This window comes from Talpa europaea (genome assembly GCF_964194135.1).
Source record: "Talpa europaea genome assembly, chromosome: 9".
In the NCBI taxonomy this organism is placed as follows: Eukaryota; Metazoa; Chordata; class Mammalia; order Eulipotyphla; family Talpidae; genus Talpa; species Talpa europaea.
The window spans coordinates 8638420-8660545 of NC_140076.1; the positions used below are offsets into that span (position 1 = coordinate 8638420).

Sequence of the window (22126 nt, forward strand, 5' to 3'; positions counted from 1 at the left end):
CTGAAAAATCAAGGGGTGCTGGGAGCAGGCAGATGCCAGGGGCTGCCAGCAGGGTACCGGGTCAGTGGCCCCAGGGAGGAGACAGACACGGCCGAACCAGGAAAATATCATGACTTTATTCGCTACAGCGACAGCAGCTCTGGGTGGGGCTGGAGGCTGCTGTCTCTACGTGGGATACTCTGAAGTGGGGACAACAGATTTCCCAGGGTGGGGGCAGGGAAGGCTGGGCCGGTGTGACAACTCCCAGCCTGAGGGCCGTGGGGGTGACGGTGGTGTCGTGGAGAGATGGTCCCAGTTGTGGCTCAGAGGCAGGGAGATCCAGTGTTCAGGGTGCCCGAGCAGGGCCTGCGCTACCTCCCGGGCCGGGTGGGTGGCGGCCAGGGCTGCTCAGCCAGCTCCCGCTCCAGCTGCTTGAAACGCTTCTTGGAGGCCCGTTTGGGCTGGAGCCGCCGCAGGCAGGCCGGGAGGCAGTGGTCCAGCACGCTCTGTGCAGGCAAGGGGGGCGCAGTGGGCAGCTGAGGCCGTGTCCCGCCACAGCCCTCTGCCAGCCCCCGGGGGGGGGGGGGGAGCCCACCTCTAGCATGAAGGCTCCCACCGAGTTGAAGGCGACCAGCCCCAGCAGCAGCAGCTTGAAGCAGGTGTCAGGGATGTTCCTCAGCGCCAGCGGCCCCTGCAGGACGCCGGGGGCCAGGAGGACACCCACCAGCACGGAGCCCAGGAGCGCCAGGGCCACCAGGAAGGGCACTGCGGGCAGTGAGTCCATGAGGCCGGGACACACACGCACCTCCCCTCCATCCTGTGCCCCCCACAGCCCCTCCCTCCCTGTGCCCCCCGCCCCACCGCACAGCAGCACCGTTGGTGTAGAGAGGCCGGCGGAAGGGCGCCCCCTTGGACACGGCCGCGGCCAGGATGAGGTACTGGAAGCCGGACACAGAGAACACCACGGTGTTCTCGTAGTTGGGCAGGTTGTCTGGCGCGGGCACCGTCCTGTTCAGAGGCACAAACCTGGGGGTGCAGGGGCCAGGCGGTCAGGGAACCCGCATGAGGAGCACATGTCAGGGGTGGGCGGGGGCGGCCTCCCCACTCACCAGGGCTGGGTGACGGTCAGGAAGTAGCTCCCCAGCTGCACTCCGGCCACCAGGGCCACCTGCAGCAGGAGGCTGCTCAGCACCGGCACACTGAGCAGTGCCCCCGGCGGCCGCGCCCGCCCCAGTGCCAGCGCCGGCCCCGTGCGGCTCATGAGCACGGCCACCGTGGTGGTGATGACCAGGTCGATGGCCAGGAACTGCACGTCACCCAGGTTGGTGTTGATCTGTCGGCAGGGGAGGGGGGCAGAGGGGAAACTGAGAGCTGACCTAAGTTCAGCGCAGCCCCAGGGGAGCCCCCAGTGTGATATGGGAGGCACAGCTTCCTTGAGAAGACTCTGCCTTGCCTTCAGGGAGCCTCAAGTCTGACCTTGAAAGGCCCAAATCTGATGGGACAGGTCCCCTGTACCCACAGGGGACTCCAAGCCCGCAGGAGAGACTTAGGCTCTGCCTTGTGGACCTCTAAGCTTCTAGGGACACAGCTCCTGGCCTCAGGAAACTCCAAGATTAAAGGTGGACACGGCACAGAAGGAGGCGCCAGATCTGCACCGCCCCATGGCATCATCTGCTTTCGTGGTGTGTGGGGGGCACCATGTGCTCAGAGCAGGGGGAGGGAGCAGGGTGTGAGGGTTTGGCCACGCCCCATGCCTGGGCTCTGCCCCATACCCCCTGCAAGGGCTGTGGTGGTGGGTTTCCTGGAAGGCAGGACAAATCATCAGCACAGGCCAGCTGCTCCCGTTTCTGAGGCCCTACTGTGCACCAGGCTCCGAGCCCAGCGCTTTCACCACTGCGCACAAGCCTTGCCCCCCCAGGCTCAGGAGGCCCTCAAGCCACACAGTCAGAAAGCGACGGAGTCAGGATTTGAAGCCATGCCATCGATTCCAGAACCTCCTAGCCACACTGCTGGGAGTCCGCACCCTGGGCCTGGCACGGGGCCTGCTCCCCAGCATGACTCTGGCTGGCACACGCACACACTCACTGTGTAGAGGAGCAGGACCGAGATGAACTGGGTCAGGCTGTACAGGGCCATGTACTTGAAGACGCTGAACGACGTGTCGAGGGAACAGCGGCCTTCCCTGGGGAGCAGGTCTGGGCGTCAGGGACCCTCACTGGCTGACCAGCCCTGCCCTACCCAGGCCTGCTGCCCCGACTGTCTCACCTGATGACCATGGGCACACACTCGATGCTGGCCATGCTCGAGGTGAAGGGCGAGACCACCGAGGCCTCGGCCTGGGAGAGCGAGATGCCCACGTCAGCCGCCTTCAGGGCCCCGCAGTCATTGGCGCCGTCCCCACACATGCCGACGCAGTACCTGGCGGGGGGGGGGGGCAGGGTGGCCCTGAGCCCGAGAGCGCTGCCTCATGTGTGCTGTAACTCCACCCGCCTCCCGGGCTAGAACTCGGAGGGCTGCGTCCCCACTGTCTGCATGGGCCCGGCACGCAGTAGGTGCTCAGGAAGATGGGTACAGTGACTACCTGGAGCGCAACAACCTGGGGGAACCGCTTGGTTCTCTTAGAGGCTGTGGGCGCTCTACTGCCCGAGGAGGGAGGCGGGGCTCTGAGCAGTTGGCGCCACCCCCACCCCTGGCCCCTGCCATGGGCACTCACTGAAGCTTCTGCAGCTCACACACCAGCTCTGTCTTCTGCTCGGGGGCCATGCGGGCGAAGACAGTGCCCTGGACCAGGACCTGGGGACAGAGGGAGACGGAGGAGGGACTGAGGCAGCCAAAGACCAGACCAGGATGGGGGGAGCCAAGAGGAGGGAGCGAGTCGGGGGAGGCATGGGGTGGCCAGGTGTGTCGGGGGACAGCCCTACCTTGGGCAGCAGCTTGGGGAAGTGCTTCAAAAGGACACCAAAGGTGGACCCACTGAGGGCCAGGTGGCTGGTGCGGGGGTCTGGCTCCACGGTGTAGCTTGCGGCCTGGTCAGGATCCTGGGGGCCCGGGAAGCTCAGCTCAGCATCTCTGACCCACCCAGGGGAGCTAGGGCTGGACTCAGGTGACTCAGGGCTGGGGTCACAGGTGGGGTGTGTGGCTAGAAGGCTGGGTCAGCCTCACCTTGACCCCATTTGTGGTGGCGGGAGGCTCCACGGGTAGGAGCTCCAGGGAGGCAGGCTGGCCCTGCTCAGGGGGGGTGGCGTGGATGATGACCAGACGCTCTTGGGGGTCCACCATGCCGCAGCCCCGGGCCACAGTGACAGCCGTCTGCAGGTTGTCCCCTGGGGGGTGGGTGGAGCAAGGTCAGAGCAAAGCTGCTGTCCAGGGGGCCAACATTTGCAGATGGGAAAACCGAGGCCACCTGCCATGACTGGGGGAGTGACCTTGGGCCTGTGAGTCGCTGGGCCTCCGTGTCCTCATCTGTCACCCCAAGTATCCAAGGAACTGGGACCTGGGCGTGAGCTGCACACACACTACTTGGTGCTGCGGAACTCTGCTGCCAGGTGTGCGTGAGCGTGTGTGCACGCGGGTGGAGGGTTAGGAGAGCAAGGACACAGACCCCAGCCTCATCTTGCTTGGTGAACTTTGAGGCTGACATTTCTCAAGAGGTGGACATTGACCCCTGCAGACCTCACCCAGCAGGGGCGCAGCTAGGCTGGCACCCTAGGATGATGTCGACACCATCCTGGGCTCTTTGGAAGACAATCTACCCCTGTGAGCCTCACTTGCCTCATCTGTCGAATGGGAAACAGTTCCAGTGGGGAGGGATGTTGTCAAGACCCATGGACTGTCTGAAGCAGGACAAAGAAGCCCCAGGAAGGGACAGTGGGTACCTTTCTCTCTGTCTGGGAAGGGGAGGATTCTGCTCCCCTAACGCAAGCCCACGGGCCCCAGGTACCTGTCACCATGACAGTGCGGATGCGGGTTCTGCGCAGAGCCTGGATCACTGGTGTCGTCTGTGGCTTCAACAAGTTCCTCATGACCAGCAGTCCCAGGAGGCTCAGATCCCGCTCCACGGTGTCCCTGGGGGCATGCAGACCCCAGCCAGAGGTCACAGTGTGGCCAAGGTCTCTCCCCTGGCCACTGGGTAGAGATACCTTCCCTGCCACGCCTGAGGCTGCACCCCCAGGGGCTGGGGTGGAGGATGGCCTACCTCGTCACTTGCTGAGCCGCCTCCAGGCTGGAAGCCATGGACAGTGGCTTGCCAGCAAGGGCCACGACACGGTAGCCAGCAGCTGTGTAGCTCTGCAGCATCTGGGCGAAGTTGGTGGGTACTGCCGAGGGGGACAGGTGTCAGCAGGACAAAGAAATGGGGTATGGGGGCAGAGAATGAGGGCCCACCCCACTCTGTGCCAATGCCTGACCGGCAGCCTGTGGGACCCAGCTCCCCTCACCTGTCTTGGGGTCGCAGAGGCCAGCCACCAGCTCAGGGGAGCCCTTGATGTAGGCCTCGGGCTGCGCAGCCCCCGGCCATGCCACCACCACACTCATGCGCTGCAGGGATGACGAGAAGGGGAAGCGGCCGAGGATGCTGACTGGCACGGGAGGCTCCTCCTGCAGGGTAGCAAGCCCAGTGGAGGGGCTGGGCCGTGGAGCCCACCCCCCCACCATTTCCCCCGGCACAGGCACACCCTTGGCTCACCATGTCCTGCCGCTGGAACTCCTGAGGTGGGGGTCTCATCACCGCCAGGACCTGGGTCCCAAATGCCGAGGCTGCAGCGGGCCCCTCCTCTAGAACCTGGGAGGCAGGCAGAGAAGGCTGGCGATCCAGGGTCAGGCCAGGGCTCGGCCGGGGACAGTCAATCCTTGGTCCCAGAGAGGGCAGTGGGAGACGTGGGTCACTCGTGGAGGACCACCTCACAGGGGACTGGCTCGGGCAGTCGAGAGGGTGGGCCGTGCAGCCGGGTGGGTGCAAGCTCAACTCCAGCTTCATCACTTGCAAGTGGCTGGGTGATCTTGGACAAGTAATTCCAAGTCTCCCTCTGTGAAGCAGAGTGAGCCCGGGCACACGGCCCTGGCCAGCGACTACTGATGGCGGGCATAACAAAGGGCACCATGAAAGCCCTAGAATGAAAACGATGTGGGGTTTGTTGGGGCCCAGCTGTCCAAAGGCAGGGGCAGACCTACTAGGCCTCCTCACCCAGCCAGTAGAGTCCACCATCTTAAGGTCCATGGGGTCGCCTACTGGGGTGTCCTGGAGCCGGCTGAGGGCATGGCAGGTGGCCAGTGCTCGGAGCAGGGGCCCCACAGGCAGGCGGCGGGGCTCTGGGACCAGGGGCAGGAATGTCTGTCCTTTCAGGGGCACCACACCCATCACGTCCAAGCCGTCCTCAGTGAGGGTGCCCGTCTGCAAGAGGCAAGAGGGTGGGCTGGTGGGTCCTGGGAGGAGCTGTGCCCTGATCAGGCCCCCGCACCCCAAGTCAGCTGGGTCCCAGGGGAACCCCAGAATCAGAGCTAGAGCCAGAAGTGGTCCCCGCTTGCCTTGGGAGCTCTGCACATGTGGGTCCCTCTGCTGGGCTTACCCGCCCCCTGCCAGCCCCCACTGTCTCTGTCTGGCCTTAGTTCTTCCAGCCAGTCATCCTTAGTCCTATGGTGGGGTCAGGTGGTCCTCGCCTCGGGCTCCCACTGCGGAACCAGGAAGAGGTCTGACCGCGCAGTGGGATCGCTGGATGAGTGACTGAGGGAATGCATGAACGCTGCATTTCCCACCCTACCCCCACTGCCCAGTTACACGTCTGGCCCCGACACCGGCCGGGGAGCCCTGGGAAGCTAATCGTGCTCTGCCCTTTCAGCTTAAAAAACTCCCCGTGGACCTCCCGCCCTCAGAATAATGTCCAAACTCCCCACCAGGCGCACGAGCTTTGCCCCATCAGGGCCCCGTGTCCCCACTGCTTCCCCAGCCCCAGGCACAGGGTCCATTCCTCCAAAGCCAGGAGTCTCCCCCAGCTGCCCCCTCAGGGACCCCAGCCCCCGGGCCCCCCATCATGTACCCACCTCACTCCTTTCTTAAATCCCATCACCATCTGTACTCCTAGGCCTGATAATTCTATGGGGGGACACACACGTGCATGTCCAGCTGAGTCACTGCTGGACCCCAGTGCGGAGAGCAGCAGCGGGTGCAGGGCAGGCCCTCAGGGGCGTTCTAACGCATACATGATTTGGACGTTTCATCTGCCAGACTGAGCTTGAGGGAGGGGAGGTGTGGGGGTGTTGGGGTAGACTCCTGAGGGTTTCCACCCCAGGACAGGACTTGGTCCAGCAGGGGCTTGGTCAACATTGCTGAATGAAGGAGGCAGGTGTGGAGGCCTGGCTGTGCCGCCCCTGCCCTTTCACCCCGGACTGCGCCCTCCCCACCCTGCGGCCCCCACCTTGTCGAAACACACCAGCCTCAGCTTGCCCCCCAGGTTGATGCGCAGAGGGTGGATGCAGAAGATGCCTTGGCTTCGCAGCCGGCTCTGAGCATAGAGCGTGCACACGGTCATGGCGGCTGGCAGGGCGGGCGGCACCACCACTGTCACCAGGTCCAGAGCCCGGATCACGATCTCATTCACAGGCACCTGGTGGGAGCCAGGATGAATGTCAAAGGCTGGACTGGGAGGGCCCGGGACCCCTGAGGACAGCCCCCACCCAGCCTCCAAGGCTCACTCGGTTGCGGTGGAGGATGAAGATGCTGTAGATGGTGCCAAGGAGAGCTGCAGAGACAGGAGGGAGTGGGTGGGACTTGGGAGCGGGCCTCAGGGGCACCAGCAGAGCGGGGTGCCTGAGACACTCACCCAGGATAGAGAGGGCAGCCACAAACTTCATGCTGTGTTTGTAGAACTTGAAATTGATGGGCCGGGGGTGCAGGATGGAGCTCACCAGCCCTCCTTTAGCCGTGCAGAACCCTGGAGGAGATGGGAAAGGAAGGTGAGGGACGCTGAGGGTCAGGACAGGTCTCAACCCCTATCTACCCCACCTGCACTTCTGGGGTGCAGTGTCCAGTCTGGGGTCATCAGTGCAAACTGAATTTACGGAGAGCGTCTACACACTGTGTGGGTTGCTTCAATTTGGACACCTGGCTCTTGCTGAAAAAGACACGTGGTGACACGGTCCTGCTCCCACCTGGCCAGGACCTGCTGGACCAGTATAGTCCCTTTCCAGGGAGTGGGCTCTTTGCTGCTCGCCATCACCCAGTCCACCCCAGCACGGACAAGCCCTGTGGGCTCCAACAGGTTGAGCTGGTCTTGCTCAACATCTCCTCTTTAGTTGGGGAAACTGAGGCCCCAGTGGGGGTAGGACTGGCCGAAGGTGCCACAGGAGGACAGTGGCAGAGATGGCCCTGCCCTGCCCCATGTCAAGGCTCCTTTGGGTGCCGAGCACACCACCCCTTCCCTGCTTCCTGGCTTCCTACCTGTCCGGGTCACCACCGCCAAGACCCGGGATCCCCCAAAGGACCGGGCCTGCAAGACGAGGGTCCCGCAGAAAAGTGAGTGCCGCCGGTGGGTCTCAGGGCTGTAGGGCACCAGCCCCTCTGGCAAGGCCGTCTTCAGCACTGGAACGCTCTCCCCTAGGAGGGAAGAGGCGGAGGTCCGTGAAGGCGGCCGCACCGTTCCAGCCCGCCAAGAAAACTCACTCAGGCACAGAATGGCCTCGCGAGGCCTTGGTCTCATTTCACTCTTGCAAGCATGTGTGAAGGAGAAGTCACTGCCCGTTTTCCAGAGAGGGAGGGTGAGGCCCAGAAAGGGCCTAAGACACAGATAATCCTGGATGGGTGGCAGCCAGTTACCAGGAGCCACCCCGAGAGGGAGCCAGATAGTGGGGGTGCGCGCGCACGCACACACACACACGCACACACACACACACACGCACACACACACACACACACACACACGGCGCAGTGCAGGGAGGGGCTGCAGGAAGACTTTCACCTACTGCGATTATTTTACGACCCACTGTGTAAGTTTCATAATTCAAGTGAATGAAGATACTTCCACAGGAACATCCATCCCCAGAGAAGGGGACCCTGTACCTATCGTGGGACGGGGAAAGGCCACGACAGCGGCGTTGTCACAGCGGCTGAGGACGAGCGGCCGGGGTGCCTGTGAAGGGGCCTGTAGGTGCCATGGAGGGCAGGACTTCACTGATGTAACAGAAAGGGCTACACTGGCATGTCCGCCCCTAGTTACAAACTGCACAGAGTGCCAGAGGGACCCCTTGAAGCCTTCCGGGGCTGCCCCTGGGGAGCGGAGGGGAGGGAGTGTGGGGTTGACGGGGACTCCCCTGTGGGTCTGCTGTCATTATGACCGAGCGCCGATGCCCACAGCGCTCACGTACTCTGGGGCCTTGCTTCACGCTGCTCACACATCTGAGCACTCCACACAGCCCTTTCCAGGAGGAGCTGAGAGCCCCGCTTTACAAAAGAGGAAACTGAGGCACAGAGCGGTGAGACAATACAGCCGATACAGAGCAGGGTGCAGGATTACCACTCGAGAGTGAGCGTAAACTCAAACACAGACACAGAAGGTCCTGACACAAGACGGAGGCCTGGGGGCGGGGACAGGGCTGACCTGTCAGAGAGCTCTCGTTGACCACGCACTCGCCAGCCACCAGGGCGGCATCGCAGGGCATCAGCCCGCCCTCCTGAGGGAGCACCACGCAGTCTCCGGGCACCAGCTCGCTGGAGTCCACCCATTCCTCCTCTGCAGGCAAGTGGCAGACTCAGCAGAGGCACCCCCCACCACCCCTCCCCCAGCCCCCGCCGCCCTGGCTCCTTACCTCCCCCAGGCCGGCACACACACACGCGCATGGACACCTTGACCATGTCCCTCAGAGTCTGGCTTTGCTGTGGGCAGGGGACAAAGGGGCAATGGGTGGATGGAGGCCCCATGGGCCCTGCCCGGCCCCGCCCCGCGCGCCTCACACCACCCACCTTTCTGGTCTTGTACAGCGACAGGCAGATGGAGACGGCGGAGATGAGGAAGATGCACAGGGCGTACCAGTAGTAGTGGTCGGCCAGCCACAGCCCAATGCTGAAGGCCTGGAACCCATAGTAAGGGTTCAGTGCCTGGGGAGGGGCGGGAGGCAGCATCAGGGCCCTTGTCCCTCCAGGCAGCCCGGCCCAGGCCAGGGCTCCTGTGCCCAGCAGGACAGAGGGCCAGGCAGTGCCAAAGGGCCGAAGTCAGGCTCTTCTTCCGGCCAGCCCCGTCCCCCCCACTAGATGCGCCTCAGGTTCCCGGCTCCTCAGCTCTTCAGAGGACACAGGTCCTACCAAGGACTCGGGCACAGACACGCCAGGTCCCTGCTACCCCCCTTCTCTAAGTGTCATACAAGGGTGATGACACTCCACAGGCAAGTGCGGCCATTGGCTCCATTTTACAGAAAAGGAAACTGAGGCACAACAGGCTTAGGTCACCTGCCTAAAACCACAGAGCTCCCAAGTGTCCGAGTGGGGCCTCCACCAGGCCAGACCCCAAACCCTCTCCCTTGCTTGCTCTGTCCAGGCTCAGAGGGCTGCCATGTTAACGCGAATCTACATATGTCCAGGTCCTCTCTGCTCTTTGTCCCTGAGGGCTTGACCATGCCCCTCTGAGGCTTGTGTGCACGGGTGTCCCCACTCCCAGTCTCCCGGGCCACTGGGAGCATGGACGTGGATGATGCTCAGAGAGGTCTGGGCACAGCAGCCGCCGGGCTGTGTGGGCCTGCCTCTTGACTGCTAGTCCCCACTCCCAGGCCGGACTGGAACCTCGAATTCCTTGCCCCGAGCAGGCGGGGGCAGGGTCTTGACAACTCTTCACTATGGAGAAGGGAAGGCAGGTCTGGTCTGCCCCAGTAAAGCGGTCCCAAGAGGGCAAGTCCCTGGCCGAGGTCCCCCAGCCAGCCTGGAGCGGGGGCGAGGCCCAGGGACCACCCTACCTCGTCCACCAGCAGCTGGAGATAGGACTTGACCGGGACACTGATCTCGTTGGGGCCGTAGATGATCTTCCTGTAAGAGAAGTGGCCAGGCCACCGGGGGGAGCGGGCTGTGACAGCTGGACTCTCTGGGGGTGACAGAACTCCCCCTTCCACAGCCAGGGAACGGAGGCCCAGAGAAGGCTGGAAGGCGGAAGAGCCCACCACAGGAGGAGCAAGACGGAGGCCCCGGGTCTCAGGGCAGCATCTACCTCACAGCTTGGTCCTGGAGGCTGAGGCCGGGGCGGGTATGGTGGACTTCGTCACAAGTGCGGCCGTGGTCCAGCAGGCTGGCGAGGGGAGCGGGCGGCGATGAGGGTGACTGGGCCTGAGCTCAGAGTCCCCCCATCCATGAGGTCAGGGAGTTGGGGCTCTGGCCTATTCCCTAACCCTGGGTCTAACCTTCTTGTCTTCCTCTGACTGGGCCCAACCCTCTCACCGAGGAAGGAGAGCAGCACGTGACAGCCTTTCAGTGACAGCTGCGGCTAATATTCAGTGACCACAATATTACATACAATGACAACGCCTCGGCTAAGTCACTTAGCTTCTCATCTGCAAGATGGGGGTGGTGACGGCACCAACCCAGGGGGGATGGAATGAAGACGTCACGCTGAGGGTCTGGACAGTGTCTGGCACTGACTAACAACACACAGGTCAGCAACTCTTGCTGTTCCTACTTAGCAGGAACCGTGGGTGTGTTCACACAGCCGCCCTGTGCAGGCCCAAGGCAGCCGCCAGCCCGTCTGTACCCGAGTGCTACTCCCGGCTGTGTGAGTGCGCTCTGTGCACAGAAGAGCTCATGACCCAGGAGCAGCACCCCCAGCCTCCCAGTTCCTGGGGTCGGCACCTCGAGGTGCATGCTGTCTTCTGGCTCAGAGATTCCCAGGGGACTGAGTTCCAGGTGCCAGATGGCCTGTGCATGGCAGCCCCGCCCCACCTCACTTCCCCAGGCTTCCCGAGACCACGGCCTAGCACCTGCTTCTTGGGGCTCGAATGAAGATGTGTCGTGAGCTCACATCATCAAGCCCTTAGTCGGTGGCAGAGCAGGGATGGGGGCCCAAAGAGAAGGTCTGAATGTGGGGCCCGAGGCCTGATTCACCGTGGGGTGGCATCCGGGCCAGGTGCCGTCAGGGCTTTACATGGGATGGCCGTCATGTGCCACTGAACGATGGGGATACGTTCTGCAAGCTGCGATCTTAGGGGGTTTCCTTGTGTGTGCCCATCACAGAGGGCAGTCACACCCTCGGGGGCAGCCCCCTCACACCTGGCCTGTGCTGCTACATGGATGTGGCGTGACTGCATGCGCTTCTCCCTCAAAGTCACCCTGGAGGCAGGCTCTCTCCCTGCTACAGAGACCCGAGGCTCAGGGACCAACCCCTGGTCACAGGGGCCAAGGCAGAGCTGAGGGGTGCACCCAGGCCAGGCCCCTTCACGTCACGCCTTCTCTATGGGAGGTGGTGTGAGCCATGTAGGCCCTGACGCCTACCTGACATGGCAGAAGGCCTGCTGGGTCTGGATCCAGATGTAGCGCTGGCCTTGGAAGACGTAGTACCGCAGCACCGGCTATGGGGTGGGAGAGGAGACTTGGGCTGGAGGTGGCCCGGGTTTGTGTGTGTGTGTTGGTGTGGTGGGGGCCAGTGTCTTGGAAGCATAAAGGCGGCCAGCCAGCACCCTCGACACGTGGGAGAACAGAACCAGAGGTGTCTGGACAACATGGAGTCCAGTCCCTCCTTCCCCCGCATGGCTGCAGCCCAGAGAGAGCAAGGCTTGTCCCCGTCCCAGCTGCTCACTCACCGCCTCTTCCGTCCCCTGCAGCCGGGCAGTGTCCTTCCACGCACCCTCTGGTACTGCCCCCACTGCCGCCTGGCTGCGGCCGTCCTCTGCCTGGGCCTCTGGGGGCAGCTCCAGGCTGGGGAAGGGATGGGGGTTACTGAGGGGTTCTGGGGGCTTCCCAGCATGGCCCCATCCCCACAGAACCACCTTCCCTTCCTGAACGGGAACTGGCCATGGGGCTGCCTCACCTGCGCTTGCCGACGGCCTCCGTCCGTACCTGCACAGTGTGGAGCTGCCAGGAGCTATCCTGGAACACAGGAGGCTCAGTCAGGAGAGGGCCCTCCACACCGGGCGCCGCCCACAGCCCCCCCAGCCCCCAAGGCAGGGGTCAAAGCTCAAGATGACCGTCTCAGGAATTGCCCAACCTGCCCCTCCTTCCCACTGTCCAGATGGGAAAGGAGGGTCCAGAGCGGGGAGCCTAAGGGCCCACAAAGTCAGCAGTTAGGGGGGCTGAGAAGCCAAGCACCCTCCACCCACCCAGGCCCATGGCCATACCTCCAGCCCCAGGGGGCCGGGCCTGACCCTCACCTCTTTGTCTCTTGTTTCGATGACGAGCGTTTCGGCGCGGGCCAGGGTGCATGGCTGGAGCCGCAGCCGCACCCCCCATCCCGGCTTCCAGCGGAAGAGCAGCAAAGGGATTCCTGCCATCATCCAGACCACGACGTGGTAGCCGATGACCCTCCAGGGACTGCCACAGTAGCCGCTGAGCCTCTGTGGATGCGGGGAGAGGGCCCAAGTGGGGGTGGGGCGGAGGGTGCAGGGGAAGTGGGGTGCAGAGTGGGGGTGGGGGTGCCACATACCACGGATGAAACTGAGGAGCTGAGGGGATCGAGAGACGTCTCTATCGTCAGGGTCCCATAACCGGCCGGCGTGCTGCCCACGAGAGGGCTGCTGTCTGTGGACACAGGAGAGGGGTGCATGGGAGGAGGCGCCCCTCCTTGCGCGCCTTTATACACACAGATGGCGGCTCTGGTGCCCCCCACGGCTCAGGTCTTCCCAGAAGGTCTGGAACCAGCTGCACCGTAGGTTCTCACACTGGTTTCCTTGTTCTGCAGGTGATTTCTGACCCAGTCTAGGCCCAGTACTGGGGGGCAGGGCCTGGGAAGCTATCAGCTTCCTGGGAGCTCTGTACCCCACTTTTCTATCCAGTCCCCACCCTCAGTGCTGGGATCTGGCCTGTGTGTGGGGGGGGGCGGGCAAGCTTGTCATGCAGCCACCCAAGACAAAGCCTCATAAATAAGTCCCCTTGGTTCTTAAACCAGCCACCTGCCCATATGAAGGCTCTGCCTGTCTTTCCCTGCCCGCGCTGGGCATGGCTAGAACGGAGGCGGCTGAGCTGACCTCAGGAGAGAAGCTGCTTCATGGCAGGACCCAGCTGAGCATTTCCCAGGGCTCCTTCTTTACCCCTCTGCGAGGAAGGGCCACCATCACCCCCCCCACCCCCCGAGCAGATGGGAAAGTGAGGCTCCGGGAAGCGCCGTGGTGCCTCTGCTGCAGACTCTCTTTCCCCTCCTGCCTCCCCTGCCGTAGAGCTGGGGTCCTGGCAGGACAGGCAGACAGCAGGTGTTCTGGGGCCCCAGAGGGGGTGGGCTTGCTGCTCCCGCTCTTGGGCAGCCTACTGGGGTTTCTCTAATTGGTCTGGGGCCACTCAGCGCCTGTCAAACATGAACGTGCAAGGCGCTCTCCGGACCCGCTGGAGCATGGGCGGGGCGGGCTCCTGCACATCTCCCAAGAGCTTCTGGAGAAGTTCACTAGGGGGATGGGAATGTTGGGCTCCCCTCCCAGCAGGAAGGGGGCAGCCTGATGAGTTTCTGGGCTCCTGCTCCTTGTCCCCCAAACCAGAGCCCTGCAGAGGCCTGCTCGAAGTTTCCAACAACCAGCCAGAGTGCTGCAGCCAGTTGCCACATCACATCGCCAGCCTCTCGCTGTTGTCCCCAAACACATGGGCTTCTGCAGCCCCCAGGCCAACAGCAACTGTAAGTTTCCAAGGGGGTGTGGCTCTACTCCTGGCCCTTTTTATGTGTTAACACCATAACCCGGCCGCATAACCTTAATTATTATCCCCTTTTTGAGAAGAAAATGAGGCTCAGAGAAGTTAAGTAACTAGCCCAGGATCACACAGCAAGCACACAGCAGTGCCAGCATGCAAGCCCAGGGCTGACTCCAGGGGGGTTTCTAATCCCTCTTCCCCAGCACCTGGGAACACCTTGAGAATTGGAGTCGTGTGCCCCCATCACACCCGTGCTAGTGATGCTAATAAATGCAGCCAACATCTGTAAAGCACTTCTCAGGTGATAAGAGCCGCCTGGGCCTCTGCTGAAAGCCTCCGAGAGAGTCAGCCATTTAACCCTCCAGCAACAGCACAAGCTGGACTCTTATTTTTGCCATTTTACAAGTGAGGGAAGAGGTTCAGAGGCCAGCAAATTGGGGCCTCTCGGCTATGCTTTTGGGCCCGTATGAGAACAGAGAACAGGATATAGGCCCTGCACCTCCCCAGCCCTCTCTCAACCAGAAGACTAAAAAATCTAATTAACTCTCTGGCCAGTCCCTCCCTGTGCACACAGTTGACTCAGAAAACAAACACAGTCTCCAGCTCCAGGAAGGGCCTGGCATTTCTCTCTCTCTCTCTCTCTCTCTCTCTCTCTCACACACACTCACACACACACACACACACACACACACACACACACACACACGGCCTCAGTCTTTGGGGTCTCAGGGCAGAGAAGTAAAGTCTCAAGGCTGGCAGAACAGGAAACCAGGTCAGCCTTCTTCCCTGGGGTTCAGGGATACCCAGCCAGATGTGTCTCTGGCCTTCCTGGCTTTCTGGTCCTGGCACAGCCCAGTCCGGAGTGAGGCTTGTCAGGCTGTCATTTCCTCCTTCCCTGACACAGTCCGTTGACCACAAACAGCAGAGGGCTCATTGTGCTCTGGTGGGACTCACCCAGGCTCCTGGCCTGGGGGGCAGGGGAGCAGGCATTCAGCACAGTCTGGCAGGGTTGGGGTGTCAGGTCCTTGGCCACCAATCAGCCACAGGCCCTGCCTGTCGCCTGAAAGGCTGCTGTCCTGGAGCCCTTTCTCTGCCCTGGACACCTGGTCTCTGGACAGGACAGAAGGGCAGTTTCTCACCCCTTAGGGCTGTTCTCAGGATGTTTCCGGGGTGTCAGGAGTCAAAGCACCTCTTGGTTATGAAGCTGACCCAGGCCACGCACTGTTCCCAGGATCCACATATGTTAATTCGGGTATTCCTTACCACTGTCATCCCTAATTTACAGATTAGGAAACTGAGGCCCGGGGGTGGGGGGTGCAGGAAGTTGCCCAAAGGCCACATGGCCAGTGAGCAGTGGGATCTGGACCCAGGCAGTCTAGTTTCAGGGCCACCATTTATCCACACCATCTTATGATGGATGGTGTTCCTGGTTCTCACAGCAAGCTGTGCCTAGGAAGGCGAGTGCCTTGGCCCCTGTGAGCAACATTTCCCACCTCTAGGATCAAAATCCCCAAGCAGCAGGCTCTCAGGGAAGCGCGAGCAGCAACAACTCTGGAATCCGGCATTCTGGAGTGCCGGTGTCCAGGTGGGCGGTGGCCCTGGCCCTGACCAAGCAGGCGTGGCTTCTGCTCTGACCCATTTCTCAGGCTCCCTCTACCTTCCCATCAGCCTGTGTAAAAAGCCCAAGCTGCGCCACTGCTCCTGGGGTGCAACCCACAGGCCTGCGGGTTGGCTGGAGAACCCCGCAGGTCACTCTGCCATGCTGATCTGATTTGATCTTGCAATACGCCCCCTCCTGCAGACCGCTGAGCCTCAGAGCAGCAGCCTTTCTAAGACTTGCCTCACAGCCTTTCTTAAGTCCTTTCTGCCCACCTCACCCACATCCATTGACACCCATCACTCAGGCTTGTGCAGTGTCCTGTTCATCCTGCTCACAGAGCCTGGCACAAGAGTGGGGCAGGGGAACAGTTTACTGAATGAATGAATTTGCTGACATACCCGCACGGAGGCGATGGTACTAGGAGACACTGAGCTCACCTCCTGCTGCTGGGTCAGTCTGCTGAGAAGTGCAGAGGGGGGAGCCCCTCTTGAAGGGCCCTGCCAGAGACCATCTTGTGCCACTCTTGCCCCAGGATCTAAAATGTTTATTCTGGGAAGTGCCTCTTGTGTCTGTCACACACCCATCATTTCTCCAGGACTCACTCCCAGTTGACCTTGGGAAGAAGCTGGATGAGGCTTTTTCATGTGTGGTGTCTCCCTGCAGGGCCCGGCAGGGCACGCGTCTGCAGGACAGCTGTCCAAACACTCCGAGGTGCTTGTGTACCTCCAGTCATGTCTCCGTCTCCCGGGGAAAGCACAGGGAGGGCAGGGCAGGGTACTCCCCAGCTCAGTGCAGCCCAGAGCTGGCACATGCAGATGAGGACACGTCCACCCTGGTTGTATTGATCTTCATGTATATCCCTGCCAGGGAGGGACTATTAACATCCCCATTTTACAGTTGGGGAAACTGAGGACCAGACTTTTAGAAACCCCATGTCCAGGATCATGCAGCTTGAAAGACCAGAAGCTGGAAATAAGAGGGTCTGAATGAACACATTCCTCTTAGGCCACCCCATGAATGGATGGCATAAAATGAGACACAGAGTCATGAGCACGTTCAACATCACACAGCTATGAGTGGCCCAAACTAGACTTGTACCCAGTTTGTCTCCAGGGCCCTGGGGCAACATGTAGGGGCCAGAGTCAAAGCCATTTGGGACCTCTTGTTTCCTGCGGAAGCTCGGGTTTCCTGCTGTTGATCTGGCAGGGGACCAGCTGCAGAGCTGCTGCCCTAGGGGAGCTCCTCTCATCGGCCAGGCTAGGGTGCGGGGGACAACCTCCCACTAGGACTGTGATCTTAGGATCTGGAGTTCAGAGTCTGCCTTATCTCAGCCTTTTCCCTCCCTCCCCTGGGAAGTGTTCTGGATAGGATGCGAGTGGTGGGGTGGGAAGTGTGGTGGCGGATGGGAAGGGAGATATCTGAACGGAGGGGTCTGCAGCTGCAGGGAAGAAGCCCAAGTCTTGGTGGTCCCTTTGCTAGACGAGGGGTCTCCGTGACCAGCACAGGATGGGATCCCTCTGGATAAGACACATCTACTGACTCATCTGCCACAAGTGGGATTTAAACGAGACTCTGGCGAGGCCCTGGATGCCTGGCCTGCAATGATGCTACATGGAGGGTGTGGTCCTTGGCCTTGGGTGCTGGGCCTGAGGCAGGGAACTGGGAGTGGCTCGGTGCCCCCAGGACACTCTGCCCGGACACAGGAGTCCAGCTGCTCCAGTCTTATTCATTCATCCACCCCATCAAGAGGAATAACCGCCCACTGGCCCCAATGCAGCCGCCTCCAACCTCTTGCCCCAGCTCCACACCTGTCCCCCTGGGAGGCTGTCCAGCGGGCGTGGGGCATCTCCCGGCGCCCCAATTACAATCGGGGCTCCGCAGATCCTCAATTACAGTCTTGCACAGGCTCCAGAAGCTTCCTCGCCCGCGGCAGTAGCCAGGCGGGGTGGGGACGGCGCTGGCCGGCGCGGGCCAGAGTGGGCGCCGCCTTCCCCCTGCACCCCACCCCGAGCTCCGGGCCTCTTCGGGGGAGTCCCGGGCCGACTCCCGGACAAGGGGAGGGGGAAGGGCAGGGACTCCCGCTCCCCGACCCGCGGCTCGGCTGCGGGGAGCCGCTCGCGGGCAGGTGCGACGGGGCGTCCCGGGGCCGCCGGCTGCGGTGGGCCGCGCGGCGCACTCACCTGCGCTCATGCCGGCTCCTCGCGCTCATCGCCGGCCCCGGCGCCGCGGCCCGCGGCCCAGGCCCGGGCGTCGTCGCGCCCCGCGGCGAAGCGCGAGGCGGAAGGCCGGGGGCGCGGGGCCTGCGGGCAGGACGGCGCGGGGCACCTGGAGCAGCGACGCCGGCGCGGCGGGGCAGGTACCGCAGTCCGGCTCTGCGCCGCCGGGCCCGCCCCGCCCCGCCCCGCCCCGCCCCGCCCACTGCGGAGCCACGTCCGCCGCCGCGCCGCGGGGGCTGCTGGGACTTGTAGTCCGAGCGGGCCTCCGCCACACGCGCGGAGGCGGTGCGCATCCCTGGGCATGGGGCCAAGTCTTTCAGGTCCAGGCGCTGATGTAGGAGCCGGGGACTTAGACGTGTCACAGCGGACTCGGAGAGCAGCCGCGATCGGGCAGAGGAAAGCTGTGGTGGAAGGGCTGCCATGAAGGGTAAGGGGCGGTGGATGCCAGAGGGCTAGCAGGGCAGACCTTGAACACATCTGATCCACAGCAAGGACCCAATGAGTATGTTTGGAATTGCTGGTGGATGAGAGGTGGCTGCAGGGATGTGTGGTATCAAACACTCCTACCCTTGTGGAAGCTTCAGGTAGAAAGTTAAGATGAAAGGTCTCGCAGCCAGGGGTGGGTTCAGAATGAATAATTAGCTTTCAACCAAACTGGCGATGGAAGTTTCCAGGAATGTGAGGTGAGGACAGAAAGCACTATCTCTTGGGCCTCCCTGGTGATGCATGAGTTAAGCACTGCACAATGAAGCAATCCGCAGTCTCTGCAGCACGAGTTCGATCCCTGGCCGGCCAGGGAGCAACCCACATGGCGCGGCAGACCTTTCCTGACTCGTCCGCTGCTCCCCTCAGCTGTGTACTTCGTCAGTCTGCCTGTTCTGTTCCCCACTCTGTCTCTGGTAAAACCTCTCAACCCCTCTGCCCGTGTCCCGCATCTCTGGCCTGTACCCCAGCTCTTGTGTGCATAAATAAATAAATCTTAAAAAAAAAATTAAAAAAGCAAGCAAGCACTATCTCTTACCGAGAACCAACCCAAGAGATCCCAATGCAGTAAGTTCCACAGCAATTTCCTTAGTTGAAGAAGGGATCAAAAAAGATTATTGGCCAGAGGTGGGTGCATAGAGAATTATTAGTTATTGAAAACCAGCCCAACCCCCAGGCAATAAATTCTACAAAGGAATAAATCCAGTGAAAGAGAGATGTATATCCGAACACCCCCTCCCTGGGCACCACAGCTCTTGTCTGCTGAGACCACCCACCCGTATCTGTGCAGGTAGAGTCTCTTTCCCTTTCCTTTTGTCCTTAATGAATGTGCTGTGTGCAGGTGAATGGGAATGTCTGCTGAATTCTTTCTTAGAGGGATCCGAGAATGCCACACACTGAACCCTGTCATATGAACCCCAATACCCTTCCCCTCCAGTGTGGTGGCCTGAGCAGCTGGAGACAGTTGAGAGCTGGGGCTGACTACTGCTGGGGCAGCTGACCACCTGGCAGACGTAGAGAACATTTCCAGTGGGGGCCAGGCTACTTCAGGGTTCAATGCCTGGCAGACCCAGGAGAACCCAGACCCATGGCAGGCAGGGTGAGTGGGTCTGGAAAAGGGGCTTACTTAGATGGCTTCACAAGGAGGCTGTGTGGTACAGTGGTGAGGGGTTCGGGCTCCAGGGGACCTGGGTTTGGATGCGCGTCAGTTGCTTTCTTTCTGTGTGAGCTTTAAAAAGTCACTTTCCCTCTCTGAACCCTTTTCCCCATCTGTAAAATGAAAGCTGTTGAGAGCATGAGGTGATGTGGCCAGTGCTTGGGCTGAGCCAGTTGCTTTCTTTAGATCCTGATGCTGGACTAGAAGCTTCATAAAAGCTGGCACTTAGGGATGGCATTGCCAGATTGGTCCCCTCAAGCTTTTTATTGTCGAGGCTGCTTGGCATCAAAGAGGCTCCATCCTCTGAGCGATGGCCCAGGAGCCGCACCTGCTGCACACCCATTGCCTTGCTGGGCAAGAGGCCAGGGGAAGCTTCTTTCCAAACCACAGGATGTGGGGTGGAGGCCCTGACATCTGGCAGGGGTTACCTTTGGGGAAGTGGCTGCCACTGTGTGGTCATCTGGGATCTGTGGGCTGGGCTCCATCAGGTGGGCTGGGACCAGGGGGGGTGGTTCCTTTCTGTGGCTGCTGCTACTTTTTTTGGGGGGGGGCACATAAACGACAAAATATGCCTGATCCAAGTGGCAAAAGACTTGAGAGGTCTCCAGCTTGGACTGGTTTATTCTAGAGCATTGCCCCACTTCTCAGTTTCTCTAGTTCCACTAGATTCTTGCAACAAAAGGGAATTTTATCACCTCTGACAAGTCTCGTGACAAGGTTATGGCTGTCTAGACACATAAAGTGCAGTCTCAGTGCTGTGTCTTGCAGTTTCCTGGACAAGATGGGGAAGAGGCAGGCAGTGAACAGGAATGATGGTGGGAGAGAGCGCCACCCCCAGCCTGCACAGAGTTGCCGGGTGACATGAGAGATGAGAAATGAGGGTTATTAGCCTTGCACAGAAAAATCATCCTCCAATAGGAGACCTCTAACTTTCGCCAATTTGTCAACTGCCCTGCCTGGGCATGAATCACCCTGCAGTCTCTGCAGCATTCAGCAGGCCTTTCACCCAAATGTAGCTTCTAGACAAGTCAGTGAAATTGAGTTTAGGGAGTATTTCCTCTGCTACAGTCTGAACACAGTCACAATATTCTTATTTATTTTGCGTAGAAGAACTGGGGTGTGGCCAGAGGTGCAGGGGGTGAGAGGATTCACCCAAGACAGAGTGGGGAGCAGAACAGGTGGATCTACTGAAATACACTGCTGAGGGGCGCCGTGGGCGAGACAGGAGAGGTCTGCTGCGCCATGTGGGTAGCTCCCTGGCTGGGGATCGAACTTGGGCGGTAGTGGTGATAGCATGGAGACTTAACCCCTAGGCCGCCAGGGAGGCCCAACACATTATTCTTATTTAAGCTGCCACCTTGATTCTGAGAGCTGAATGCTGTTAATTTCCATCTTCTAGACAGAAAACAGAGGCGCTGAGGTTCAACAACGTGCTCCAAGCCAGGTAAGAAGAGATGACTGGCGTCCATCCTAGAGGAAGTCGAAGCATCCCATGAAACTATTTTTGTGTTGCCCGTGTGCTGGCTGAGGAAGCTGACTAGAGCACCAACTCCCGCTTCCCCTCCACCCCCACCCCCTGCCACCGCTCCCGCCAAGGCCTGTGACCTTCCCGGGGCAGCCCCCCATCCTTCCAGTGCAGGCCTGGGGGTCTGTCTGACGATTTTCATTTCTTAATTCTGAATTTTAGTCTTTAACCTCTGAGGCTGTGTCCTGTGCAGTCTTGCTAAGGTGGTGAAGAATTCTGAGAAGCTACTTTTGAGAAACCTGCTTCTTAAATTTCCAGCTGAAATTCAGTTTGTTCTCTCGTCTTTGTGACTTGGGTCATGGTGGGGGGTGGGGGGACAAGACTTTTTCACTTTTACCCCAGCACTTCACCTCTTGCAGTGCCAGAGCCTAGTGCTTTTGAATTGTTCCCCCAACCCTGCCCCGACGCTTTTTTTTTAAAGATTTATTTATTTATGCATAAGATTTATTTTTTAAGATTTATTTATTTATGCATACACCTCTGGTGTAGACCAGAGGTGTGGGGGGTGAGAGGATTCATCAGAGAGAGTGGGGAGCAGAACAGGCAGGTGAGACAGGAGAGGTCTGCTGCGCCATGGGGGTTGCTCCTGGCCGGCTGGGGATCGAACTCGTGCTGCAGAGGCTGTGGATAGCTTGATAGCGCTGTCTTTAACCCCTGCGCCACCAGGGAGGCCCTGAACCATCCCCTTTTAAAACCAGAAATGCTCATTAAGGTTCATTCTTGGTGAGTCAGGCATTTTTCTTAGCTGCCTGCACTGTGATGCAAGAAGTGGGTTTTCTGGGTGACCTCACTGCCACAACTTAAGAAGCAGGCTTGGGGCTGGCTTGGAGTGATAGTCGGGTCCACCTGAATGTAGGTCAGCAGGGGAAGTGGCTAGTAAGTTCTGGATATCTACACACCACAACTACCTCATCTGTACGCGGAGGTGATTAAGAACACTTAGTCTAAGGTTCAAAAGACTGAGATAGAAAATAAATTTTACACACACACACACACACACACACACACACACACACACGTCCTTCAGAGTCCCTTATATATTTTGGGGTCAGAATAAAAAGCTACTATGGTTCACATGGCTGAAGTGTGGAAGCAGCACACATCTTCCTTGAAGGATGGAGAAAATGTGATTCCCCTGCATGATGCTGGAATAATGTCTTAAAAAGGAGGGGTGCGGACACGCACTCCAACACAGGTCCCCGGGAGAACTGCGCCGGGAAGGAAATGTCACAGAAGACTAATGCTGTGACTCCGCCTCTGCGGGGTCGTCAGCAGGATGTAAAGGGTGCTGCTGGGAGTTAGGGGAGCATTGGGGGACTTGTTTTATGGGCATTGCTTCGGTTTTTGCAAGACCAAGAGTTTGGAGGGGGATGGT

At 60.3% G+C, this 22126-nt stretch overlaps 1 protein-coding gene across 1 annotated transcript; it reads right to left on the bottom strand.

Moving 5' to 3' along the window:
• Nucleotides 1-96: 96 nt before the first annotated feature.
• Nucleotides 97-17561, bottom strand: ATP13A2 (ATPase cation transporting 13A2; the record flags this gene model as incomplete). Its single annotated transcript, XM_084244088.1, has 29 exons — nt 97-485; nt 575-744; nt 854-1005; nt 1089-1312; nt 2065-2161; nt 2245-2397; nt 2693-2772; nt 2901-3017; nt 3142-3302; nt 3920-4044; nt 4175-4295; nt 4416-4575; nt 4664-4759; nt 5162-5368; nt 6390-6578; nt 6667-6713; nt 6795-6905; nt 7412-7567; nt 8568-8699; nt 8776-8842; nt 8930-9064; nt 9913-9982; nt 10161-10238; nt 11435-11511; nt 11743-11857; nt 11970-12028; nt 12310-12492; nt 12582-12676; nt 17552-17561. The coding sequence occupies 29 exons, from the start codon at nt 17559-17561 to the stop codon at nt 351-353; spliced, it is 3522 nt and encodes a 1173-aa protein (XP_084100214.1). The 3' UTR covers nt 97-350.
• Nucleotides 17562-22126: the final 4565 nt, after the last annotated feature.